This window comes from Tamandua tetradactyla, chromosome 7 (genome assembly GCF_023851605.1).
Source record: "Tamandua tetradactyla isolate mTamTet1 chromosome 7, mTamTet1.pri, whole genome shotgun sequence".
NCBI classification, from domain to species: domain Eukaryota; kingdom Metazoa; phylum Chordata; class Mammalia; order Pilosa; family Myrmecophagidae; genus Tamandua; species Tamandua tetradactyla.
The window spans coordinates 111,023,950-111,051,592 of record NC_135333.1 but is presented as its reverse complement, the minus strand read 5'-3'; the positions used below and the strand labels follow the sequence as shown (position 1 = coordinate 111,051,592).

Genomic DNA, 27,643 nt, shown 5'->3' with positions numbered 1-27,643 from the left:
TGCTCCTAAAGTACTTTACACATATCTCTGCCCTAGTAGTTATTTCATTGTATTATAAGTAACTAAGGAGGCACAGGATAGTGCAATGAGCTCTCCTGAACTTGAAGGGTTGTTGGGAGGATTAAATGGAATAATACAGGTACATTTAATATTTCCTTCCTTCCTCCCTTTCCTAATAATGTTAATAACAATATGTATTACAATTCAGAAAGTATACTGCTGTGCACATCATCTCATTTGATCTCGGGATAGACCTGGGAGATAGGGATGGTATTATTATTATTGCTGAAGGAAGTTAAATATAGAAGGATTAAGTGATAGTGCAGTTTTTCAGTGGTATGCCACCACCCCAGTGTTCAATAGGTAGATGTTCAAATGGAGACAGATTTTCAGGTTATTAAACCTGTGCCCTGTTCATTAACCCACAGTGCTTCTTGTATGCCCTAGCACAGTATTGTTTTCAAATTACTGGTAACAATTCATTATTGAGTATTAAAGGCAATGAAGTAGGAACTACCAACAGAGGGGAAAAAAGAGAATATACAAATTCAAAGTATTTTACAAGTAGTAGGGGTACATCGCCTTCTGTTTTCTGTGATACTTGGCTTAATATGAAAAATATTTCCCACTGGGTTGAAGTTAAAAATAATAATAGTAATGATAAAGCATGAGAGCGTCTGCGGGAGCACAATGCCAGGTTCTAATGAAAGTTATTTAGTATTGTTTCCCCAGCTGTCTCCTCCATTCGTAGCCACTGAAATAAAGCAGAGACCTTTATTTTTCCGATCCTTAGCAGAGTACTTGTTACAAAATTGCCACTTAATAAATGTGTTAGATGAAAGCCTGAATGACTGCATCAATCGATGAAGGGATAATAACAGTTCAGTAACTGCGGTTGAAAATGACCGCTTTTCTATCTCCTGGAATTTTTCCTATTCTACCTCGAGATCCAATACTGTTCATTTGATAGTTTCCAAAAATCCCTATTTCCCGGTCTGGGAGAGACTGCGACGCCAAAAATTTTTTGCACTCGGAAATACCATTTGCCCTTAGTCAACATGGCGTCCTGAGTGACTTCAGGAGAGGGCGACAGAAAGTACCATTGACCTTAATCAAAATGGCTATTGAGTGGCTTCGGTCTACTAGAATGCACATGCCCAGTTCTGTCCGGTCTCACCCCCACGCGACCCTAGTGCGTGCGTCCTAGCGTAACGGAGTAGCGTGGGAAGAATAAATTGCTCTGTGATTGGTTGGTGCGGGATTTCAAACCCGAGCTGGCGGCGCGCTACTGCTCTGCAGTTGGTTGCAGAGCGTAGGGAAGTGGAAGGCTGCCCCGGGTAGGCCCCGGTGGACCCGGGCGAAGCGAGCACTGGGGCCTACGGAGAAGAGGTACGTCTGACGCTGGATTTGTGATAGGAGGGAGAGTGTCCGAGATGGTAACCCTTGACTACTGCAGGGGGTTGGAGGGAAGGCGGCAGCTACAACCCTTCCATTAGGGCTTTCCCTGGGGCGGAGGCAGGCCGAAGGGGCTAGGTCTGGGGCTCGGATAGTGGGGCTTTCTTTCTTGGCACCGCGTTTTGTGGAAAGCCGGGGTGTCTTTTTGAAGTGGTGTGTTTAACAGGGCAGGATCCGCCAAAAAAGGTGGCTCTCACTTAAATTCAAAGTTTGGGAATGAGTGGGGTAACACCCCTTATCCTTTTTTGGAGGGCATTTGTGGAAGGGAAAAGGCTTGGTGTATGAGAGGCGGGCATGGTCTCGAGGTATGAGGGTGGGCCTTAGCCCTGTCCCTTTTGGGCTGTGTCTTAGGTAGGCTGGCCGAGGCAATGACATCTTACCCTTCTCATCCTAATTTTTAGCCTCAGTAAGGACGAACCCTTACTTTCCAGGCTATTTTTAGAGTTTCCAGTACATTTATAGCAAATTCCTTTTTACAGGATTTCATTCGTAGGTGGAGAGGTATGTAGAAAGACGGGATGGGTGGGTAATTAATTAGCCTTAAAAAAAGAAAAAAGAAGTGGCATTTTCTCTCTTTATAATGTGTAGGGTAAATAAGCTTTTCGAGTTATTGAAGGGGTTTGGACAAAAATGCCTTTCCTATAGTTTAATCATTCAACAGGTATTTGTTAAGGGTAAAGAATAAGTTCAAGACAACTTTATTTTGCCTTAATGAAGCTTGTGTTTTGTGTGAGATGATAGCTCCTAAAAAGATAATTGATTGTGGTGAATATGATAGGCTAATACCTTGTTGAGAGGACGGTACATTAGTACAACCTTTTTAGAAAATATTTTGGCATTATTTTATCAGAAGCCGTAACATGTTTTTATCTCTGGTGTAGTAATCCAAACCTTGGAAATTTATTCTAAGGAATACAGCCACCTGAAGAACAGTAGTATTCACAGAGCTGTTCAATTCATTCATTCAACAAATATTTATTAAGCATTTTACCAGCTGTCAGATACTGTTGCAGGCACCAGGGCTCAGCAATGAACAGAACAGACAAAAATTCCTTCTTAAACTCTCGTGGACAGACAAATAAACTAAATAGATAGTTAAATACATATTGGATGTTGGGTGGAGATAAATGCTTTGGAACAAAATAAAGCAAGGAAGTCTTGGGTGAAAGGCTGCAATTTAAAATCAGATGGTTAGGGAAGACCTCACCGAGAAAGTGAGATTTGAATAAAGACCTGAAGGAGGTGATGGCAAGAGATTCCAGGCAGAAAGAACTGAAAAACTGGAAATTACCTAAATGAACAAAGAAGAGAGTGGTTAAGCAAATAATTGGTCATTAACTCTTTGGAACTTACTAGAGAAAAAGCAAAGCGAAGTCATATTTAATCTATGACTACAAGTCTGTGAGATGAGTGCACATTGGTCAAAGATTAGGAAGGGGTGTGCATGTGGTTTAGAGTGGTGAAGTTTTTGTTTAACTATTTAAAAAATCCATTAATTTTTTTGAACATGGTTAATTAACAATATGAGGCAGTGTTTTATATCTGCCAAATGAGTATTATAGTTAATAAAAAGATCATTTTGGACTGAAATGGTTAGGTGGGGCTTTAATGAATTGGTAAAATTTATACTAGACCTTGAAGAATGGAAGACTTCAGAAAGTGAAGAATTCACAAGAAAAACAGGAAAGTTTGGTATGCTGAACTGATAATAATTTTCTAAAAAATAATTCATCTCTTCCCTTATTTTAGTCTTCATTTGTTTTGGCCTGAGGATGTTCTGTTTACTCTTTCTGCAGTTGATTTGCACATAAAAACATTTGGTTTTAAGATATTTCTTCTACCTGCCAATTGTATAGAGGCTTTTGGAACATATGTTTATATGTTTACCTTTACCAGGCAGAAACTGGACATTTGGGAAAAAGAATTGTTCTGAAATATTTTCATGTGAAGGAATCTTATAGTATTGAGAATGTCTTTTGGGAATGGTTTTCCTTTGCAGCAGAAAAAAACCCGTATTGTTGATTTCTTGGGAATCTCCAGATTTAGCCGTGTTTGTGAGAATGTTTTTCATTAAAGTTCTTTCCTGAAAAAACCCAAGCAACCTTCCATTACTTTATCTTACATTATTTAATACCCTTGTTGATCTAAAATAACTGATGTATAGTGTGTCAATAGTGTTATTTGTAGGGGGTGGAGAAAAAGGATGGTGACTTTTCCCAGGATACCCTGCAGTAAGAGTAATGGTCTGTTATTCTGAAGGACAATGTCTGTCTCTTGGCTGGGTGATTGAAATTAAATTGGGGGCTCAAAGCAATCACCACAAGCTGAGACTCATCCTGTTGCCAGATTGCTCCTTTAGGAATACTCACAGATTGGTAATCTGTAATATAGTGACTTCTCCACCTCTGGGGCTCCCCATCAATAACAACTGAGATTTCTAGCACCTTTTTGTTTAAAGTGTTCCACAAACTGATTTCATTTCAGCTTCCCTGAAAGGCAGTCGCCTCTGTATTGAGAAGTAACAGCTGTTTTACAGCTACAAAGCAATGTACCACAATATAACTTTTTTGTTTCCTTTCACATTATCATCTAGCTATGGAGCTAAATAATAAAGGGGGAGAGATAAAGAAGTGTTCATGAAGATGAAAATGTGACCCAACAGGAAGATTTAGACCATACAACAGATTGAATAAATTCTAGCTTTTCGAGATACAGTTTGGCTGGGATATCAGTTAATACTGACGCAGAAGGATATTTTAGTCATATACAAATAACTCCTGAGAGTCACTTCTGTAGAATGTTAATAAAAATATATGGGCCGTCAGCACATAAAGAGAAAAGGACTATATTTTGCTAGTGCTGTTTTTTGATAACCCTTGGTAAACTTATGTTAGAAGAAAACCCATCTTTAGAAACAAAATTCATAACAGCTTGATTAAGAACTTAATCCTGGTCAGATTTTGTTTGCCTTGATTTTTTCCTGGCCTAGGTTCCAGATGTAATATGTGTTGTATATGCATTTTGAATGCCATGATTTGGGGAAGGTGTCTGAGAATATCTGCAACATTTTAAAAAATAATATAACTTCAGTGTGTTGTAGTGAGAAGAACAGAAATTTTGGGCTCTAGGTTTGAAGCTCAACATTTATTAGTCATTTAAGGTCTTTGAACTTTTGTTCTCCATTGTCTGTAAAATGAGGATAATTCAGTCAGTCAAATTCATTCAAAGAAGAAATGTATGTGAAGTGTCTAGCTTGTTGCCTGAATCACTTTTGAGGCTCCTAGTAAATAATATACTTGTTTCCTTTCTTGTAACTGCAAAGCACTGTAAACAAATGGTCTTAAATTCTGAATTTAGTGATAGCATTTTGTGGAGACAAACTAGATTTGGAAATCACTGTTCTAGAATATAAATAACTATAAATGTAAATAGCTATAAGACCAAAAAAAATTTCTTTATCCTAATTATTATAATATCTCAATTATAATATCTTATATTTTTATAGTAAAATTCAGTTTATACGTTATAGAACTTGACTTGCATTAATTTATAATATCTGTGAAATAAATAGAGCAGGTAATGTTGTTACCATTTTATAGATCTCAAAATTTAAGCAATTTCCCAAATTTACTCCAGGGCTTCTGCTGTCTCTTTTTTTTGTTATTGTTAATGTTCTTTTTGTTTTAATCTATCCTACACATAGATGTTCATATAAAATGAAAATTCTTTTGACAATAGCGTCATGGGCTAGCATTGTGTGTGTGTGTGTGTTTTCTGACTTGCATTTATCAACTGTTTATTTTGTGTGTAAACACTGTGTTTATATTGTATAGTGCCACATGTAAGGTTCTTCAGGTTTTCAGTCTTTCTGGGACATGGATTAGAAACATATGGTAAATTAAATTAAAGTGCAAGGTATATGTGTCTGAGTGCCAATTAAGTGAAGTGGCAGGGGAAAGACTGGAGGCAGGAAAGTCTGCTGAAGTCAATGATGATAACCTGCAAGTGATGAGGGAGGAATATAAAACACAAAAGAAGCCTCCACAAGTGTGGGCAATTAAGCTTGTAGGAAAGGCGAGAGCCAAAGGTGATCCTGAGATTTGGAACTTAAGTGCCTGGGAGAATGGTAAAAATAGGGAAATCAAAATTGGGAGTCAGGTTTGTGGTAGGGTAGTTGAAGATGTATATGAGGGGGAAGGGTAGAGCAAGGTCTCAAAATCAAGCTCAACATTAGGGCATCCAAGCAAGTTGAGAGCTAGAGCACAAGGATAGAACTTTGGGAAAGAGGTTAGGGATGGAGAGATAAAGTGCTCGAGTTGTGTGTAGAGATGTACTGGTTAAAGCAAGATCGTTTGATAAGTTTTTCAAAAGGTTAGAGGATTGAACTTTGGGAATGTCTGGTATTGAAGGAAGAATTAAAAAATAAACTGTTCCTCAAATGTTAAAATAAATTTAGTAGATTGAAATGCTGGTGATTGATGAGGGGAAGGGGTGGGGAGTATGGTACATACGAATTTTTTTCTTTTTTCTTTTTAATTCTATTTCTGGATTGATGCAAATGTTCTGAAAGGTGATTGTGGTGATGACTATAGAACAATGTGATGATATTGTGAGTTATTGATTATGTTTCACGATTGGAATGATCACATGGTAAGAATGTTCATGTTTGTATGTTATGTTTAAAAACATTTTTAAAATTAAAAAAAAATTTAAAATAACAAAAACAGCATATTGTGTAGATGGAAATACCTAATATGTCAATGAGAGGAAGGGGTAAAGGATATGGAATATATGGGTTTTTTCTTTATTCTTTTTATTTCTTTTTCTGGAGTGATGCAACTGTCCTAAAAAATGATCATGCTGATGAATACACAACTATGTGATAATATTATGGGCCATTGATAGTACACCATGTATAGAATATTTGTATGTTAAGAGTATTTGTGTTTGTATGTTGTTTTATCAATAAAAATATTTTAAAATAAATTAATAAACTCTTCCTAAATTTCTTAATCTATAAGTCTGACAAAGTTAAGGGTTCCATCTTTGTTGTTTTATAGTAGAGCATTAGAAGTTCAGCTGAACAAACCTATCCTGGTTACTAGGCATAGAGGTATTTGGTGGTAGTTGCATGAGATACCAGTTACCATGGTGAGAACATATCCCTATGTAAGTTCTCTATGTATTTTTAGCTTTTTCAGGAATTGGGCTGGTGTTTTCAAGGGAGTATGCCATCCTCCCTCCATCCCCACCCTTATTCTAGGGATGGTGTGCACAAAGAAAATAGGAAACAAAAATAATGGATTAGAGGAACTTCAGGAAATTTTTTTAAAAAGGGACAAAGGGTTAGGTTATTGTATAATAATTTAAGACATAAAAACCCCTCTGGAAAATTTTTTAAAACCAGTTTTCAAAATCATAGTTGCACCATGGAAATTCCCTTTTGTGTCTCCTTGGTCAGTTAAAATCTTCCTGTGCTCTGAGCTCATTGTCTTATTGTTTCAGAATATACAAATGAGTCTTGAAATGATAGAAATCATATATTGATCTCATATTAAACTACTGGTCAGTGTCTTTCCTTTCAACTGGAATCCAAAGTAAATTATTTGAACTGGTCACTGGATATCCTACCTCTGCTTCTGTCCTGTAGCACTTGAGTATGTTTGCCTGTTTTGTCGTATTGTTAAATCCATAGGCATCTCATAACTTCCAGATCTCTTCTTACTGATTTTAATGTTATTCTTTAGTTTTGTTCTTATTTGAGAGAAAGATCTTTGTAACAAATTTGTTGGTCTAGTTGCCTAGCAGCTTGCTGTGATTATTTAGCTTGGAACAGATTTATTGCCATTTGAAAATCATTGTTTCCAGCCTTAATTCAGGTATATGTGGTATCCAGGCTTGGAATTGTAAGCTTTTTTTGTTACCAGAGAAATTGTCATACAAGTACAAATTCTGTAGCAGTGTAGTCAATATCTTCATGTTTATATGTTCCTTTACCTTTTTTTTTACTCCTTTCTTGCCCTCATAACCTATGGTACAATTTTATAGACATTGTAAAATTATTGAACTTTTATAAAAGAGTTCTTCAAAATTTATTTAGATACATGAAATAAGGACCTGGACTAGAATGTTGAAGGGGTGGTTAGAAAAAACATAAGAAGAACCCTTTAATGATATTTCTGAGGACACTCAGTTTTCAGATGAAATTTGGTTTCTTATTTTATTTCCTTGAGATAATTTTCATAATATACAGTTGGTATCTTTCTTTTTTGACTGTTATATGAAGAACTTAATTCCTCAAAGTGTCCCTAGTTAAAAACTATTTGAAACAGAATTGCCTGTAAGGACACTGTCTTTAATATAATACCAGCAGGTCTTGGGGGAAATATGAAGCCTGAAATTCACTGTACAGAATACAGTGGCAAATGGTTTTTCCTTTGCCCTTCTGACTGTGAAGGTGGTGTATTGTCTTTCTGATGCCAGAATGTGGTACAACATAATCCTTTGCCTATACTTAGTGTAAATTTATTAGACATAGTCCCTGTATGCAGCCCAGCAGAGAGCCCTGCATTACAGAAATAATTCTTTTGCTGCTGAGCTGGCGATTTCCCCACTTAATCACTTGTGTGACGTCATCTGTGCTTTTGGTAGGAAATGTGCTGACCATGTACTGCATTTTAAAAGGCAGTTGCAACAGGACACTAGCTAAAAATGAAATTAAAAATAAAGCTTTTAAGTTAAATTGCAGGTCTTCAAAGTCCAGAAGGATTAAAGTGACAAAAGTGCTATATTAAGCACTAGGCTTGACTTTAAGAACCATGTTTTGTTGTTGGTCACCCAGTAATCAACTGACATGCTCATCCCTATTTGTTTTCTTCTTAGCTCCAGAGTGATTACAGAGGAGGGAAAGAAGTAGGCAAGAAGGGGGTGCTATATTCAGAGGTCTGTGAAATACTTTTTAAAATTTTCAAATGAGCCTAATATTCCCATTTTGTTATGGATCATACAAAGCATGTTGATCCATGAGATTCTTGGAATGGTAGCTCCAAATGGAAGAGTCCAAATGTCAGTCACTGGTGGGTATATTGGATTGCTACTGAATCTTTTGTCAGAGGGAGAAGTCAGGAACTGACATCAAATGTATATTTGATTTCTTGGCAGAAAGATGGAGACTACTATGCTGAATTTGCGGAATCTGTTTGAGCAGCTTGTGCGCCGGGTGGAGATTCTCAGTGAAGGAAATGAACTCCGTAAGTCATTCTGAGCTAGCCTGTGCAGAGAAGAAAATCAGATTTTAGATTGGGTTTCTACAAAGCTGAAGTGTATTTCAATCTTAAAATTGTTTTTCATTTGGGCTACCTAAAGAGAAAGTGATAGTTGCTTATCCTTGGTCAAAGCTTAATGGGCACTCATTATAAATGACCTTTTTTTTAACTTTTTTCCTGTAGTTGCTCTGAGTGAGTTTTTCCAGACTTTTTTCATTGTCAGTGTTCTCTTTCCAGTCAATACTTGACATTTGGTGCCAACTTCATGTTCATACCATAAATTCTACTGAATTTCCAAGGACATTGCTTTTTTTTGTTGTTAGAGGGGTAGTTGTCTACATCCTGGGCTTTCCCTGTGTTCTATGAAACACTTTTTTTTAAAAATTTTTTTAAATACCAAAAAACACCAAACAAACACAAGCATTCCTATTTGATCATTCCATTCTACATATATAATCAGTAATTCGCAATATCATCACATAGTTGTATATTCATCATCATGATCATTTCTTGGAATATTTGCATCTATTTAGAAAAAGAAATAAAACGAAAACAGAAAAAAAAATTTATACATACCACACCCCTTACCCCTCCCTTTCATTGATCACTAGCATTTCAAACTAAATTTATTTTAACATTTGTTCCCCCTATTATTTATTTCTATTCCATATGTTCTACTCTTCTGTTGACAAGGTAGATAAAAGGAGCATTAGACACAAGGTTTTCACAATCACACAGTCACATTGTGAAAGCTATGTCATTATACAATCATCTTCAAGAAAACATGGCTACTGGAACACAGCTCTACATTTTCAGGCAGTTCCCTTCAGCCTCTTCATTACATCTTGACTAACAAGGTGATATCTACTTAATGCATAAGAATAACCTCCAGGATAACCTCTTGACTCTGTTTGGAATCTCTCAGCCATTGATACTTTGTCTCATTTCTCTCTTCCCCCTTTTGGTCGAGAAGGTTTTCTCAATCCCTTGATGCTGAGTCTCAGCTCATTCTAGGATTTCTGTCCCACGTTGCCAGGAAGGTCCACACCCCTGGGAGTCATGTCCCATGTAGACAGGGGAAGGGCAGTGAGTTTGCTTGTTGTATTGGCTGGAGAGAGAGGCCACATCTGAGCAACAAAAGAGGTTCTCTTGGGGGTGACTCTTGGGCCTAATTTTAAGTAGACTTGACCTATCCTTTGTGCGATTAAGTTTCATATGAACAAACCCCAAGACTGGGGGCTCAGCGTATAGCTTTGGTTGTCCACACTACTTGTGAGAAGATCAAGAATTCGACTTGGGGAAGCTTAATTTTCCCCCGTTCTCACCATTCCCAAAAGGGGACTTTGCAAATACTTTTTTTATTCACTGTTCAATATGAAACACTTTTAATTGAAGAGAAAGAAAAATTTCTTTTTGTAGAACCAGTCATCTACATTAACCTGCTTCATGTATTTGATGCTTAGTATCACAGGACTGCAGTTGATGGAGAGTTGGGGAGGAAAAGAAGGTGCTGATGCACAGAACAGTTTGGGAAGTAAATTCTCAGGAAAGGAAGTTGGACTTATAGCACTTACTTATGTGATAAGGAAATTATTCTATACTAGCTTCTCTTTGTTTTGCCATTCTCTTCCATTTCAGATTTTTGTTAATATCTAATTTAGTAAATGGCGTTTCTTATATCAACCTTGATGGTATAAAAATAATGCAAAAACTATGTCTTAAACTTTTTTATCCCCAAGGTACTTAGTGGGGTGTCTTGCTTATGCCATTCAATGTCCTACTTATGTCATTCAGTATTTTCTTTAACTTGATTGCTGTTTTTAAAGCCCTTACCCACTTACAAGCCTTCCAAAACACTATTCTAATTTCTCTCTCTGATAGCTGCTGCACAACCCTAACATTTGGTACTAGCTCAATAACTGCATGGCATACTAATTAGGCTTCTCTTTTAGGTCACATCATCTCTGAAGAGAGATAACTGGATCTAGTGGGCAGAATATTGTTTTAGAGATCTTAAAACTCAAGTTCATTCAGCAGATGCAAATCTGTTGCAGCTTCCAGCCTAATGTGGAATTGAAGGAAAGGAAAAAGTAGATGGTTTCATGGAGAAAAGCCATGGATTTGATTAAAGTTATAGATATAGGGCAGGGTCCCAACAGGCAGAGATGAAAGAGGGCAGTTTAGGTCAGGGGAACAGCATGAACTGAGGCAAGAGGGTGTGGGATTTGTTGAGGGGAATTAAGAGTAAAGGGGAGTGATATAATCAGAGCTGTGTTTTGGGACTAGATGGACGCTACAGAAGAGGTGGACGCTGGGAGACTAATTAGGAGATGGTTGCAATAGCTTAGGGAAGGTACAATAAGAGCCCTAACTAGAATTGTGACTGTGAAGATGGAAATATGGGAAAATGGGTGGAAGAGATCATGTCATGATGGTAAGATCTCTAGGAGAAAGCTGCTGATAGGATGTGGGGGCAGAGGGAGGCTTGGAGTCTTGATGACTTGATAGTGTTAGCTTTTAACTACTATTTCTATGTCTGTTTCTCCATCTGTAAAATAGAAATTTAAATGTCTTTATCTTTGTGGGAGTGCTGTGAGGATTTAGGGATAAAATGAGATACTAGTTGTGAAAATACTTTTGAAAGTGACTGTGTCATGCAAGATATTTATTTTTATAGGTACTCTTATTTTATAAGCAAATTTCTGTTAAGCAAATTCTACTTTCCCATTGATTTCTATTATAAAATTTGGGGTATGTTTTCCTCCTCTCCAAATTTCTTACTTGGAATGCTGACTTTTGAGGAACTAAAGTGGCTCAATGTTTTCTAGACTCTAGAATCTCCTTTCAACCACACCAGTTGTTATCCTCACCTTAGATACTAGGAATCTTTCCTCTCATTCCTAAGTATCCTGTCTCCTAACTTACCCTTCATTATAACTTCATTCTTCTTTTTTCCTTTCTGTACATTTTTTTTTAAGCAAAGTCCAAGGTTTTTTAAAAATCAGGATGGAAGTTAACATTCAAATACAATGGCTTTAATAATAGCCTAGGAATTTCAACATATTTGTTTTTTCCAATTTAAATGATTTTTATCTTCTGTTTTTATTTTATCATAAACCGTCTGTACTTTTTTTTATGTAGATAAGTGTTAAATTAGGCAAAATATAACAGTATTTATCAGATGCCTATTATGTGCCAGTGCCATACTAGGTGTGTGCTATGGGATGTAGAGCAGGAGATTCTAAAGTATATGTGAAATGGTGCCTGTCTTCAAGAAAGTTATAATCAAGTTTTAGAGACAGGATTCTCCATCAAGAAACAAGATAATGCAAGAATCAAAATATATGCTTTTGGGAAGTCTAGAAAGATCTGGTATAGGTCAAACTAATTTGAAGAGGTTTATAGAGCAAGTAGGACTTGAAAAATGGATGCTTAAACAAGAGTAGGTAGGGCATTCTAATAAGAATGTATAGCTTGATCACAAATGAGAAGGCAGAAATGAACTGTTTCTTTTCTGGGAATAGGGGCAAACTGGTTTAGCTAGAGATTAACAATGAATTGAAATTATAAACCAATTTTAGTAAGACATCAAGGAGGAGTATCTTGAACAAACAAACCAACAAAATTAGGTCAGATGCAAAATCTTTTCATGGTTAAAACTGTTTTTCAATTCAATAAATATTTGAGTATATGAGACTTGAGAAAGTGTTTAGACTGAGGTCGAATAATGTGTTTTTTTGTTCTTTATTTTTTGAAATTAATGTCTTAACTTACATCAGGAAAGCACACAAATCATAAATGCGCTGCTTGATGAATTCTGGCTAGTTTCAGCTGTGAAATGGGTTAGTCTGACCAGCAACAGAGGTATATCTTGGAACTTCTTCCATGATGCTGGTAGAGAGTGAAATACAGAGATAGAGGTTAACCAGGAAATTTTAAGGCACTTTGGTAAATATATTGTAGAACAGTCTGCCGATTGAAGGTAATAAGAATGATCCCACGAGGGTTATCTTGCTTTGAAGCACAGTCTTGGAAACAGTGCTTTCTGGACAGACATTTGAAAGGAATCCACATTCTGCTATCAGTGATTCACCAAAAGCGAGCATGATCTCTTTCTGTGTGATTCCAACTATAATGTTTACATACCCTTCAGGGCTTTGTTAAACAGCTAAAGCAAATTGGCCCTTTACTTTCAAATCAATATTTGTATAATTATGTAGCTGAATGGAATTGCAGGCCTATACATCTGTAATATTAATCTACATCTACCGGAGCATCTTAGAGCAGTTGCGTTTGAATTTGCTGTTGAATGTCTCTCTCGTGCAGCAATGCGTGACTATGAAGGAGGTTGTTTTTGTTTTATGGCTATACCTGTCCTGGTGCGTAACAGCTGCCCCAGAGGTATCCCCTTTTGATTGCCTTCTGTTCAGTGTTAGTGTTACATCTGGAGCCAGGTGACTGACTGAGTTACTTATTACATAGCAGATGCCACTGGCTAAGCCAAAAGTAAGTAGTCTATTGAAACAGGAATTCCTCCTCACAAAGCTTTCATCTGGAGTGACAAACACATATCCAAGATCTGCTCCTGGTTATTTTCAACTGGATTTGCCCATAGTTCATCCAGTATTTTAATATGCATTTGAGGTAAAGCTAACCAGAGGTTAGCCATTTATCAGAACATTTATACTCTGTTTGGTGCTTGAATTATTAAAGTGCCTCCCTTTCCTCAGAATTCATCCAGTTGGCAAAGGACTTTGAGGATTTCCGTAAAAAGTGGCAGAAAACAGACCACGAGTTGGGGAAATACAAGGATCTTTTGATGAAAGCAGAGACTGAGCGTAGTGCTCTGGATGTTAAGCTGAAGCATGCACGCAATCAGGTGGATGTAGAGATCAAACGGAGACAGCGAGCTGAAGCTGACTGTGAAAAGCTGGTGTGTATTGTTTTCTGTGCTAGGGCCTGCTTAAATTGATGGTTGGGGAGAGGAACCTATCATTGATAATGTCAGATATACCCGTTTCTTCTTCCACATTAACTAAAAGTGACCTGTCCAATACAGCTGCTTGCCTGTGATTGAAACTGGAATAGCAACACAGGAATCCTGTTCTTCATAGGTTAAAATTAAATTTTTTTTTCTCCTTTTTTTAGACTTGAGAATTTTACTTAGTAGACAGATTTCAAATGAGAATTTAAAGATTAAAACTGGGGGAAAGGTAGGGAAATACTAGTATACTTGACACAAGATACTGACCAATCCTCATTGTTGATTATAAATGCTACCTAGAATATTCTCATCCTTATATCAGTACTTTCTTATTGACACAGGCAAGGCAACTCTGTCTTCCCTTCATCACTTTTCTCTAATTCAGGGTAAAGGGCTAGATGTATTCAACCAGTTGAGCAATGTGATTGACGTAGAACACTATCATTCTGATATACGATATACCGGGGGGGGGGGGTGATAGTGCAAAGGAAAGCCATTACAAGAAGGGACTAATCCATCTTGGTACAGTGTTAGATGCCTCAGTAAGCTCAGATTGTTTGGTTCCAGTATCTTATAGCTTTTTATCTATTTTAATGGATTTTACTCTCCCATTTAGAAAGGTGCTTTGATCCATAAGAAGAAACCAGTAATTGTCCTGATAAAATGACACTAAAGTATTTTTGCTATATGACATCTATTTTGGGGCTCTTATTTTGCATTGCTCTGCTCCTGGATTAGCAGTTTGATCCAGAAGTCTTGTAGCAGAACCCCTGTTATTCTAAATGGAGTTCATTTTACCAGTCAGAAATCAGAGACACAATCTGGGCTTGATGTGAATTAATATGCTCTTGGTGTAGCAGCCTTCCTGAAGATCCATTTGCATAATGCTGTATTTTAATGTCTTCTGGTCTGCCTGTCCCATAAATTTGAGGTGAAGCGTTTTCCCCTGGCTAGTTCTGATGTTTTACTCTGCTGTGGTCTTTAGGAACGACAGATTCAGCTGATTCGAGAGATGCTCATGTGTGACACATCTGGCAGCATTCAACTAAGCGAAGAGCAAAAATCAGCTTTGGCTTTTCTCAACAGGGGCCAGCCATCCAGTGGCCATGCTGGGAACAAAAGGTGGGGGAACTGCATCTGTTGTTATCGGATCCCAAGCAACACAGCTGTCAGAAGTTCTTGTTATCTGAGCTCTTAAATATACTGCTTCTGGAATGTGTGCTAAATAAAACAGAATAAGGTTTTGGGGATAGGGTATGATATAAAGGCTTTAGGACCTTCCTTTAAAAAAATTTTTTTTTTAATTTTTCCTTCAAGTGTTGTTTCACAATGAGTAAAAATTTTATTTTTTTAATTTTTATTTCTTTCTCTCTATTATCGTTTTATTTCTATTTCTTTTTATGAGTAAAATTTTGATGTTAGTGCTAAATTGCACATCAATAACTAATCGTGCACATTGCTAAGAAACCTAAAGGTGAAAGTGGCAGTTCAGCAATACTTTCAGTGTTTACTCTCCAGAGAGCTTTTGTAGCTGTTTTGGTCTGTGAACCAGGCAGTAATTTTGGTTCCATTGCATCACTGTTTAAAATAGTCTCAACCAGACTTTGAATTTAACCCCCCCCCATACAATAAGTAGGGAAAGGTTAGCACTCATAGAGCTATTTGTTTTGTTGCCTATTTTACTGGATCTTTGTAACTGAGAAGATGTATGGGCTTAATGTCTTAAGAAGCCAGTACTGGGTAATACTCTCTTTTGTAGAAAGCAACCACCATTGAGATCAAATTAAACTTCACACTTCTGCCTTGTGAATTTTTAGTAGCCTATAGTACACACTCAGCACGGAATAGCACCCATACCCCTGACTATAGCTTTCAAGGTGTTTGTTTAGAAAACAGATGTGCTGCATGTGTGCTTGTGCATACACATTCCGTTATGAAACCATAAAAAGCAACTCACCTCAACTAGAATTTGAGCTCGTAACTGTTTTCTTAGAGAAAGCCGTTGCTATGAATTGCTATGAAATTGCTGATGTTATCTAGCTCTGATGTTACCTACCTGGTCAGTGGGACTTGTTCTGTGTATTGCTGAATTTTATTTTTTGTGTCTTACACTGTATTGTTTCACTCATCTAGACTGTCAACTATTGATGAATCTGGTTCCATTTTATCAGATATCAGCTTTGACAAGACTGATGAATCACTGGTAAAGAACATTTGATCTCTGAGAAGTATCGACTCTTCTCATTCCTGCTCCCTCAGGAATAGCTCTTCTGTCTTCTCTCCTGAATATCTTTATTACTATTTTATTAGTTGATATTTGTTGATATGCTATAGAATCTAAGCTAGCATTTTAAAATATAAATCTATATAAGCTATGAGACTGGCTGATATATGTATTTAGTTTCTAGATTATAGAATTCAGGATTTGTCATATGGTTTATTTAACATCTCTGTAAGCTGCATGTGCTAATTGATTGTTTCTTGCCTTATTAAAGCCCCAGGCTAATAAAAAATTAGCAAGAATGTCTCTAGGCAGGGTTTATTTGCTGCTCTTTGGGTGAATAAACTTATGCCTTTTTTCTGAATTAGTTTGACTCTTGAGAAGAACTTAGCTGTATTTCACAATTAGAAGAAAACTAATGTCCTGGGACTTGAGCCAAAAGATTGTAATGAGAGTTTTCAGGCACTATATGATGCTTTGTTACCTTACTTTTATGGGGTAGCACCCTTCTCTTAACTTGTGGTGATGTTTCCGCATAAAAGGTCTTCTCCTAATACTTCAGTCTTTGATATTTAGGAACTAGTGGTTCATTGGTTTATCTTTCCTATTGCTGGCTAAAAGCTTACAAACAAAGCAGTAATTTAGAGGTTATCGATGGTTGGTTTTCTGTTGATAGTAAAACAAGTGACAACTACTTGTTATGTGGCTGAGATTTTTCTGTCCAAGTTCAGTGTTTAATCAGAGAAATAATTGCCATTGCATAGATATAAAAATTAGGCATTATCTTTTTGTAATAAGGAGTAACATAAATTAGGTCTAGGATATATAATAAAAGTAGAACATATTAGCTGAGTCCACTGCAGCTGAATCAACCAATTAGTGTCCAGATAGTTTGACCATGAATTGGGGAAATTAAATTTATTTAGCTACACCACTATTTGCTATATATAACTTCTGCTTCTAGATAATTTAATTTTGGGGGGAATTATCAGGGATAAGAAACCACAGGTAGCAATTAAAAATAAATGCAAATGATTAAAATAGGTAAAGGAGATCAGACCACAGTAAAAGGCAAGTAATTCTTCGGTAGTGAGCATCTTTTTTAGGAACCAAGGAAGAGGGGTGGTTGAGAGACTTAAAACTTAAACAAGAACTTTTTCAGTGACAATATTGTGCAGACCATCAAATTACACAATAGCAATCCCTTAGGGGCAAGAATCACATCTAATACAATCAGTAATAGTGCCTAAAATTCTGTGAGTTCTAAAACTAATTACAAAAATAATCAGAAATAAAGGACCAGGCACTGGAAATAATCACGACAGAAGTTGATTCTTTAACCTTTTCTTGCCTCTGTGGTATTGATTCCTGATTCTATTATAATAGCTTCAATTGTTGAAGGAAAGCATGTTGACTTTCTATAGCCACAACTTTTGAGATATCCTCCCTTTCCTATCTCCCATCTGACTCAAGAAGCCTTTAAAGTTTGCTGTAAATTTGCACAGGGTTTAGAAGAGGCCTGAACAAAGAAAGAAATTAATACAATGTAATTGTCAACAGGATTGGGATTCTTCTTTGGTGAAGACTTTCAAACTGAAGAAGAGAGAAAAGAGGGTATGTATGGTTTTGCTTAGTTTTTCATACAAAATAACGATAAAAGATTTTTCTTGGGAAATTCTGCCTTTATACTGAGTTCCTGGCATGTTGCTTTAGTCATGTTTGACACATACTACAAAGGAATTTATGCTGAAGGAGAATGTTGATATTCCTTGATGTAGTAACTCAGGACAGGATCTTATCCTGTTTCACTGATCTGGGCTGCATCTCAGTTCATTCATACGGTGAAAAAGGATACACTCAAGTTTGTTTTGAATTGTCATAAGAATTTTTATGCAGGACTTTTGTGCTCCAACATAAGCTTTAGATGAAATCAGTGTATAATGGGATATAGAGATTTGTTTGTGCATGATTGTTTAGGGTACTTAATGTGTTTCCAAAGACTTCATGTCCCTAGATAGAGTTACAGTTCTACTTTTTCTAGTGCTGTCATCTAAATTTCTTCTAAGCTTGGTCATTTCTTTTCTAGGGTCCTGAGGGCATTTTTGTGTTTGTTCAACTTAAGCTCCATATGGAAATGGGCAGTGCAAGAGAGCACATTGTTATTTATTGTAACCCCAAGTCTTGCATTCACAAGATGCAACCCTAAGTCTTACATTCACAAAATTATCTGATGGGATAATTTTATTTTTAATCCTTCAGATGTTCTATTTGGCATTAAAGTTATTGGTCTTTGCCCCCTCTCTAGCGCTCGAATAGCCGACAGTTTATTGATGGTCCACCCGGACCTGTAAAGAAAACTCGTTCCATTGGCTCCACAGTAGACCAGGTAAGAATTGTCAGACCAAGAGAATTGTGGTCTTGAAGGCACCAGAAATTAGTGGCCCCAGCCCTTTAAAAACCTTTTGAGTCAACATTGCCAGTGTTATTTTGAAAGAGATGTTTGGTGAGAGTTTTCTATGTAATAGGATCCTTATCCATAATGAATACAGTAACTATGACTGAGTAAACATCTGTCAGCTTTGTGTTTATGTCATTTTTTGGGCTGGAGCCTTAAATCCTGACCAAGACTCAGTTACTTTTCAGCCGCTCCAAAATACTCAGTAATGGAGGGAAAATAAGATTCTGTATGTTTGCCTTTCCCTCATTCTTACCTCTTGCTTCAGGGGAATGAATCTATAGTTGCAAAAACTACAGTGACTGTTCCCAATGATGGCGGACCCATTGAAGCTGTGTCCACTATTGAGACTGTGCCATATTGGACCAGGAGCCAAAGGAAAACAGGTCCGGTGCATTTGTGGGTAAATTGCTTGTGTGAAACAAGTGGTAAAATTTGGGAGGGTGGTTTCTTAGTATGAGCTCTTCTGAGACAGGGGTGTATAGAGTAGTTTCTTACTGCTGCTTAATGAGGGCTTGGGAGCTGTTTGTGGCATGCTTTACCTTTGGATTGCAGGCTTTGGTCTCTGCCACCAGTGTGTAACTTCTGTTTCTCTTTGAACTTTTTTTTTCTTTGCATGACTGTTGGTACTCACTTCTGGTTATGGTTATAGATTACTTATTATCTACCAATTATATTAAAGTTGGGATAAAAATACAAAAGGAACAAAATACTTAAGATACAAAGCTAAAAGTTGGTTGTTTTCTAGGTACTTTACAACCCTGGAACAGTGACTCCACCCTGACCAGCAAGCGGCTGGAGCCCAGAACTGAGACAGATAGTTCCAGCACTCCACAGAGTAATGGAGGGATGCGCTTGCATGACTTTGTCTCTAAGACGGTAAATCTGTGATTGTGCCATTTTCTTCTGGAAACATTACATTAAGTATTTTAATTTAACAAATTAAAAATTACACAGTATTATAAAGTTAAATGTAGCATTTCCTTTCCTTCCAATCCCACTCTCCATGGGTAACTTTTGGTTACAGAAGGTGTGTATCTTTGCATCATTCTGTGAATAATATTAAATTAAAGCAACTTTTTGGGAGCAGTTGCTTGTGCTTTTTAGTTATACACATTTATATTTTGTTTAAGACTAGCCCCTTAGATTTTCAAAATGTTTTAACTTTGTCCCATTTGATTTCCTCAAAAACCCAAACAGACTTACTGAGGTTGAGAGGATTTACTTGGTTTCTTTGATCCACATAATAGTAAGTGGCAGTTTTAACATTCAGGTTTTCTGATGCCGTGTCAGCAATTTCTTTCTACTATTCTACTCTGCTGCCTTCTAGCTGAATGACCTTAGGCAGGTCACTTAAGCTCTTTTTGTTTCTGTTTCCTTATCTTAAAACAAAGCAAACAAAACCTACCTTATAGGATTGTTGTAAAGATTTCATAAGTAAATGTGTGTGAAAGGTTTAGAAAGTTGTTTGGCACATACTAAGTTCTCAGTAAATGTTAAAAGATGGTGAAAATACTTTTCTGATTCATACCACTTGTTCCTTCTGTCCTGTTTTATTTTTCAGGTTATTAAACCAGAATCTTGTGTTCCATGTGGAAAGCGGATAAAATTTGGCAAACTGTCTCTGAAGTGTCGAGACTGTCGTGTGGTCTCTCATCCAGAATGTCGGGACCGTTGTCCTCTTCCCTGTATTCCTACCCTGATAGGAACACCTGTCAGAATTGGAGAGGTACGACTTGCGAGTGTCATCATTGTCCTATGGCTTCTTAGCCTTTCAGAGTCTCAAAGTTAGTGTTTGCGTTAAAATTAATAATGCCAACTATATATCTCTTCCATGAATAATTAATGAAATTTGTGAAATATTAACTTGTGGCAGAGTCCTTTCTGGGTTTGTCAGTTAATGACATTTCAGAACCAGGCCCCTCTGCCCTTCTTTCCTCTCCCTATCCTATTTTATTTTGGAAGTTTTCAGACATATACAGAAGTATAGAGAACAGTATAAATGACCCCTGGTTCTAATAACCAGAATTGCAGTAATTACTGACTCATGTCCAATATTGACTTATCAGTACCCCATCTCCTCTCCCAACTCTGTCCAGTGAATTATTTTGAAGGAAATCTAGCCTTCATTAATTTTATCTATGAATTATTCTTTTCCATTGTTAGTTATATCTGTGAATTGTTCTTCCCTTTAAGTTACAGATATCCCATACTAGACATATCAAAGTTAGGCTGGTTATTTTTAAAAATTGATTAAATCAATTAAATATTTATATTTAATTATTAGCAAATCAAATATTATCTTTCTCTAATGTTGAGAGTACTTATCAGTACATATAAATTTTTTTTTTAACCAATTTTCTGTACTCTAATCGAGAACCATGAGTTCTCCCCTAGGTGGGTTTGTGTTGTGAGGTGTGTTAAATAATTTTATTTTAAGAATAAAGTGTGGAAGGGTTTTCTTTTTTAGAATAACAAATTAGTTTATATTAAAAACCAGCCTATAATCTCATTATTAGATGTTTTCTGACGCCCCTTTTTTGAGTAGGAGAGAATAAACAGGTACAGTTATAGCTGATGGACTTATTACTTGTTCATGCAGGAGTGTGAGATATATGACTGAATCCATGCTGGTGTGGGGGCAAGAAAAAGAATGGAGGGTCTCTGTTCTAATATATATTCTTTTCTAATATATGGATGAATTTAAAAGTATATATGATATCCCAGCCTGAATATTAGTCTGGGGATGGTTCTTCACATATGGTCTTCATCTGCAGTATAAATAATGACTTAAAACCCTCCTTTTTTAGGGAATGCTGGCAGATTTTGTGTCCCAGACTTCACCAATGATCCCCTCCATTGTTGTCCACTGTGTAAATGAGATTGAACAGAGAGGGCTTACAGAGGTAAGTGTCACTCCCAGAAGATGGTGAATATGTTATTTGTGCTAATAATAAAGAGGTTCTTATATAAAAGTGTCATCTTGATAATAGACAGGCCTGTATAGGATCTCAGGCTGTGACCGGACAGTAAAAGAGCTGAAAGAGAAATTCCTCCGAGTGAAAACTGTACCCCTCCTCAGCAAAGTGGATGACATCCATGCTATCTGTAGCCTTCTGAAAGACTTCCTTCGAAATCTCAAAGAACCCCTTCTGACCTTTCGGCTAAATAAGACCTTTATGGAAGCAGCAGGTAAAGGCAGATCTTAATACTTGAATGTGCGTTCCATAAAGACAGGAATTTTTGACTCTTAGTACTCCTTTATCCTCTTGCCTAGTACCCTCCTTAGTAAACATAGTAGATGCTCAAATAGTTCAGTGGATGAATAACTATGCACAGTGTTCCTTCTGCTTGTCCTCTTGCTATCTAAACTGTATAAGATATTAATAGGGATCTTTTGGTGGTGGTTTTTGGTCAGTTCTTCTGTTGTTCTTTTGGACTTGGAGCCACTTTTGATTCCTTTACCTCACACACCACATCTGATCCACTGGTGAATCTTATCAACAGTCTTGTAAAACATTTCTAAAATTTGATATTTGTCACTACTGCTACTACTGCTCTTTTGTTTTTCTTTATTAGAGAAGTTGCATGTTTGTAGAACAGCCATGCATAAAATATAGGATTCCCATCTACCACCTTATTTACACCTTGTACTGGTGTGGAACATTTGTTATAATTGATGAAGGCACATTTTTATAATTGTACTATTAATTATAGTCCATGGTTTAACTTAGGGTTCACTGTTTGTGTACTACTACCACTCTTAATTTAACGTCTCTCATCCTGGAGTAAGAACTTACTGATTTTCCTGCTTTGGTTCTTGCCTTCTACATTATATTCCTCCTACAGTAGCAGAGTGGCCCTTTTAAAATTTAAATTAGACTTTATCACTTCTGTCTTCAGTATTTTCCAGTGACTTCCTGTTACTCTCAGAATTAATCTACAGTCCTTAACATGGCCCAAAAGAGCCTACATAATATGCCTCCTGGTTATGTCTCCAACATTATTTCTTTCAACAATCTTCCCTTCTTTCCTTCTTCTTTGGTTACACTGGAAAAATTGCAGTTCTTGGAAAATTCAGTTTCTTTTCAACTTGAAGGTCTTCGTACTTGTTGTTATCTTATCCTAGAACACTAGAACACTTTTACCTTAGATAATTGTGTGGTTTGCTTCTTTAGTTCTCTCAAGTTTCTCTTTAGATATCTTGCCCTCAGAAACACCTTTCCTGACCATTTTGTTTAAAGTAACAGTCCCTATTACTTTCTAACTTCTTGCTTGCCTTATTGTCTTTATTGTATGTATCACTGCTTGAAATATATATATATATATATATATATATTTTTTTTTTTTTTTTACCAACTTAGGCAGTAGAATCTACATACCGTGAGTCAGGGACTTTTGTTTAATTCCGTTTTATCTCCAGCACTTAACAGAGTACCTGACACATAGTAGGCCCTCAGATATGTTTTATGAATGTACACCTTGATAATTGTGTTCACTGCAGTTGTATTTCTGTTTTCCTAGCACATGGGTTTCAAGCTGCTTTCCTAACTGCAGAGCCGATATTTTAAAAGTTCTGACTTCTAGTATTGAACCGTTGGCTAGTATCCTGTTTGTTAATGAAGCTAGAGTCTGATGTAGTCATGAACCTAATCAGAAGTTTCAGAAGCTTACTGTATAGATGAGACTTTGTGGTCGATAACTTGGAAGCCCACTGTCAAGGGAAAGAAATCTAGGCCTCTTGGTGCTTTCTTTTCATTTGCAGAAATCACAGATGAGGACAACAGCATAGCAGCCATGTACCAGGCTGTCGGTGAACTGCCCCAAGCCAACAGGGACACATTAGCTTTCCTCATGATTCACTTGCAGAGGTGAGTATAGCAGAAACTTGTTTCTGGGAGTTAGGAAATTTTCTAAGGGGAAGATAATGTTGGTTGGGTATTAAGGAGGGAATGTGGTGGTTGAATTGTTTTCTTGTAGAAGTTATATTTTGGTCTATGTTTAAATGGAAGAACAAGTCTTTTAATTTAGTGCTCTTTTGCCTAGAGTGGCTCAGAGCCCAAATACTAAAATGGATGTTGCCAACCTGGCTAAAGTCTTTGGCCCTACAATAGTTGCCCATGCTGTGCCCAATCCAGACCCGGTGGCAATGTTACAAGACATCAAGCGTCAACCCAAGGTAGGCAAGAGTGTATTATATGAATTTGTATAATATGATAATGTAAGCAATAAGATTTATTTGCCTACAGTATCATATATGGAGGGAGAATGATGGGAGGTCAGCCCTGAGCTGTGAATGCTGCTAACATATTTGATGGCTTTTAGGTGGTGGAGCGCTTGCTCTCACTGCCCCTGGAATATTGGAGTCAGTTCATGATGGTAGAGCAAGAGAACATTGACCCCATGCATGTTATCGAAAACTCCAATGCCTTTTCCACACCACAGACACCAGATGTTAAAGGTAAGACCTAAGGAGTGCTTCTTAAAGACTCGAACTCCCCCTCTAGTTTTGGTTATGTGCCCTCTACCTGCCTTTGCTAGGACTGCTTAAAATTCATATTCTTCAACTTCATATTCTTCACTTTTCCATGTTCTCTTTTTTTTTTTACCTAGATGACTATATCTGTTTTATGCAGATGTAATAATAGTTTTGATACAGTTTGTTCTTATTTCACCTGGCATATTATGGGAATTTTTTCTGTGTTACTGCATAATCTTATCATTTTTATTGTTGTAAACAGTAATTTACTTAAATGTTCTATTAGATATTGACATTGTTGAATTTTTCATAATTATAATGCTGCAATCAACATTATATGTGTATAGCTTCTCCCTGCCCCCGCCCCCCCCCCCCCCCCCGCCCCAATGATAAGTTCCCAGGAATGGGATCACTGAATATACTGAATCAGAAGGCTTGAACATTTTCATGTCTCTTGATATCTTTTATCAGACTGATTTCTTAAAGGCTTTTGTCAATTTATGTTGCCACCAAACAATGTGTAAGTAGGCTGGTTTCATTCTAATCTCACTGGCATTGGAGAGACCTGTTCTTTTATTATTATAAGTTCCTTTTCAAGGGAGCATATTGTTTCCTCTAGTATTATAAAAATCAAATGTAAATGTTAGATTTGTGACATTTGGAATTGGAGAATGGTGTAAACTAGGAAATGAATGTCAGCTCTTCATTGATTAGTTGCCTGCCTGGTTCAAGAGACGCACTAGTGTATTACAAAATGATGACAAAAACAATCTCTGGGACTTGTTAGGTCTCTAAGTTAGCGATTCAGTGTTTCATAGATATTCAGCTTAAAACTGGCCACCTTCTAGTTGGTGCCTTCTAGTTTTACCCTTTTTAAAATATGTCTAAACTTTGATTAAAGTGAGTTTACTGGGGCCTGTGACCACTCCTGAGCATCAACTCCTCAAGACTCCTTCATCTAGCTCGCTGTCACAGAGAGTCCGCTCCACCCTCACCAGGAACACACCCAGGTATGCAGAATTGACTTTCCTAGGAAATAGAAAGTGACTGCTTTCTTAGACTTCTTTTCCATCATATTATTGAAAGAAAAATTGAATTAGATCTTACCTAGTAACCAGACTCTAAAAGGAAACCTGAAGCCATAAGGATCCTTTTCCTAAAGATGACCCAGAGTAGCTTATGGAGTAATTGTCTAGTGTTTCCTACTTGTAGTTGATTATATCAGGTAACATTGTAGTTGTTATTCACAGTTTCTATACAATACTTTCTCAGTTCATTCTTTTTCTTTAGATTTGGGAGCAAAAGCAAGTCTGCCACCAACCTAGGACGACAAGGCAACTTCTTTGCTTCTCCAATGCTCAAGTGATGTGATGTCAGCCTGTTGCTTCCCAGCATTTACTGACTGCAAGACAGGGTGCACCTGTGCTCTCTGCTCTGCAGCCTCCTGTACTCATTACTGCTTTTAGCATTCTCCAGGCTTTTAATCAAGTTTAATTGTGCATGGGGGTTTTATAAAACTATATATCTCCCTTTCCTTCTCCACAAGTATAACATATCAACACCTTGTGCTGTTTGTTGTTGGGATCTTTTAGATGGGAGATCTTTTGCAGGGGTGGAAGGGGGAGTATGGAATTCATTGAGACTTTTGGGGAGAGAGTGGGGGAGTGTCCCTTTGGCTTAATGCCAAATACCTCTCACAGAATGACCTTTCTTTGCAGTTCTTTAGAACTAATTTCCATGAAACAACAACAGAAAGCCTACCTCTTTGGTAAGACTAACTTGTCTCAGGGTGAAGGGTAGAATAAAGAAAGAGTTGGACAGAAGATATAGGATGGCTCCTTCTGAAAACTTAGAAGAACCCTTTCCCCTATTTTGCATTGAGCTATGACATGGAGACGTCAAAAAAATGGGTGATGTTGGAACTAGTGATGGAAATATGTCTAGCTTTAATTTGGATTGATTAGCTCTTAATGATGTTAAGTGGTATAACCTTGTAAATGTGATACTAAAACTTGTATTTATCTCTAATGGGCCTCTGGCTGGACTTTGGATTTGGTTGGGGTCAAAGCCAGTTTGTCCTTCTAAAGTTGAATTCATTCTGATGCTTGACCCTGCTCCATTCTTAGCTCGTCCAGTGTTGCCCTAATTCTAAAGATCAGTAGGCCATCTATGTAGTATCACAGATAATAATTAAGAATAGGCCGTAAGGGAAGATTGTCAATATTTTATGTGGGAAATAAAGCCACTTTCATTTCGTCTTTGCACTTTGAATGCCAAAATCTTCCCATAGAACATACCCACATCTAGATAAATCTAGCTTTTTCTTCTATTAAAATTTTCTGTGTCTATAAAAATGGTTTCTTCTATAGAATGTTATTGACCCTTACTGACCCCTGTCTGTAGAAACACACATTTGGTATAATATTCAGAAAAAAGTAAATAGCTTTTTCAAATGAACATGTGGGTTGGTTTTCTTGTCCTGGAAGGTAACCTTCAATATCTTTTAGAAAATATTTTCCTTCAGAAATGTGTTGAATCTGTTGTTCATTTCTCACCCTCTGGTCCCACTTAAACTTAGCACCACCAAGAATTTGTTTCTTCATTTCCCATTCAACCTCATTATCCAAACTGGAGTCCCTTGGTGCTGTATGACTGTTATCATTTGAAGAAACTAAACAAACTTTTAAAACAAATCTCTGGGGACTAGAATGGTGCACATTAAAGAAAAAAAAATTGGCTCTGCCTGGCTGACTGCCTGGAAGATCCTTCACTGTTGAAAGTGACTCTAGAGTGAGCTGGGATGATTAACTTGAGGGCACCTGCACTTGGAACTCAGAAGCTGGTGAACAGAATGTATCTGAGATTGAACGTAAACAGTTGCAGGCTTAATATGTAACCGTGGAGAGAGAAGGCAACCTACTGGCTTTTTTCCCAGGAGGTGGCAGCTCTCACAGCAGAGCCCATCTGCCTTAGCAAATTGAGAGAGGATGGGTCCCATCTCCCCTTTTTCCCCTCCTCTCTCCTCCCCTCCTCCCTTTCTCTCATCTTCCTTCCCCTCCTGCACCTCCTCACACCTGCTAAGTTGTTTTCGTTTTTGTTTTTTAAACTTTGTATTAGATGCTGTCTATTTTCTTATGTCTTTGCAAGCCTAGCGTTGGCTGGGCTCCATATTTGCTGTTCTGTAGTATCTCCCCAAGGTGCATTTTAAGTCACTAATGGAGAGGAAGTAAATGGATTGTATAACGTTAGTGAAAGCAAGACTACCCTATGTGGGAACTGATGGCCCATTAACCAAAAAGGAAATGGTCCTGTGTGTCAAATGCTGGCATCCAGTTGCTCAGTTTTTGGGCTAGGCCAAAAGACTTTATCCATGAAAATAATTCTGATATTAGCAAAGGGAAATATGTACCCACTTTTAACTTCTTTAACAGTACTTCATGTGGAACAGCTTGACTTTTAAGGGCCTCTTGAATAACTGCTTCCTTAATGTTGAGATCTATGGAAAGGGGTCTGTTGTTTGTGGTGGCTGTCACTTCCATCTCAATCCCAGCCTTTTCTTATGTTACTTACTTCACCTTTAATGCAGGTTAGCTTCACTCTTCCACATGTTAGTAACTGGAAACTTAAAATTGTGGCACTCCTTTCTCTTCTCCATCAATCTATGTAAGGATTCCTGAGTTTGATGTTTGCTTAACGTGGCAAGCATTACATGTTTTAATTCTGTATCAAACATGTATCACAACAGTTTGTGTTTATTGCTGGATATGTAAGGTTTTCTCCTCAA

The 27,643-nt window shown here is 37.2% G+C and overlaps 1 protein-coding gene across 3 annotated transcripts; it reads left to right on the top strand.

The window, feature by feature from the left end:
• The first annotated feature begins 1,230 nt into the window (after nt 1-1,230).
• Nucleotides 1,231-26,843, top strand: RACGAP1 (Rac GTPase activating protein 1). Of its 3 annotated transcripts, none has more exons than XM_077170847.1 (17): nt 1,231-1,389; nt 8,621-8,705; nt 13,451-13,653; nt 14,690-14,826; nt 15,838-15,907; nt 17,486-17,539; nt 18,231-18,311; nt 18,649-18,766; nt 19,129-19,259; nt 19,945-20,109; nt 21,191-21,286; nt 21,374-21,572; nt 23,146-23,251; nt 23,427-23,559; nt 23,706-23,841; nt 24,761-24,869; nt 25,150-26,843. In XM_077170847.1, the coding sequence occupies exons 2-17, from the start codon at nt 8,621-8,623 to the stop codon at nt 25,223-25,225; spliced, it is 1,899 nt and encodes a 632-aa protein (XP_077026962.1). In that variant the 5' UTR covers nt 1,231-1,389; the 3' UTR covers nt 25,226-26,843. The 3 variants fall into 3 exon arrangements, with proteins under 3 accessions (XP_077026962.1, XP_077026960.1, XP_077026963.1); XM_077170845.1 differs by having other exon boundaries at nt 1,232-1,389; nt 8,617-8,705; nt 25,150-26,840; XM_077170848.1 differs by lacking the exon at nt 8,621-8,705 and having other exon boundaries at nt 1,232-1,389.
• Nucleotides 26,844-27,643: the final 800 nt, after the last annotated feature.

Excerpts from the sequence above, each read along its gene's own strand:
- RACGAP1 (XM_077170847.1), top strand. The coding sequence starts at position 8,621 with ATGGAGACTACTATGCTGAATTTGCGGAATCTGTTTGAGCAGCTTGTG. Across the intron at positions 8,706-13,450 it reads CAGTGAAGGAAATGAACTCC|AATTCATCCAGTTGGCAAAG; the intron begins GTAAGTCATTCT and ends CCCTTTCCTCAG. Across the intron at positions 23,560-23,705 it reads ACATCAAGCGTCAACCCAAG|GTGGTGGAGCGCTTGCTCTC; the intron begins GTAGGCAAGAGT and ends GATGGCTTTTAG.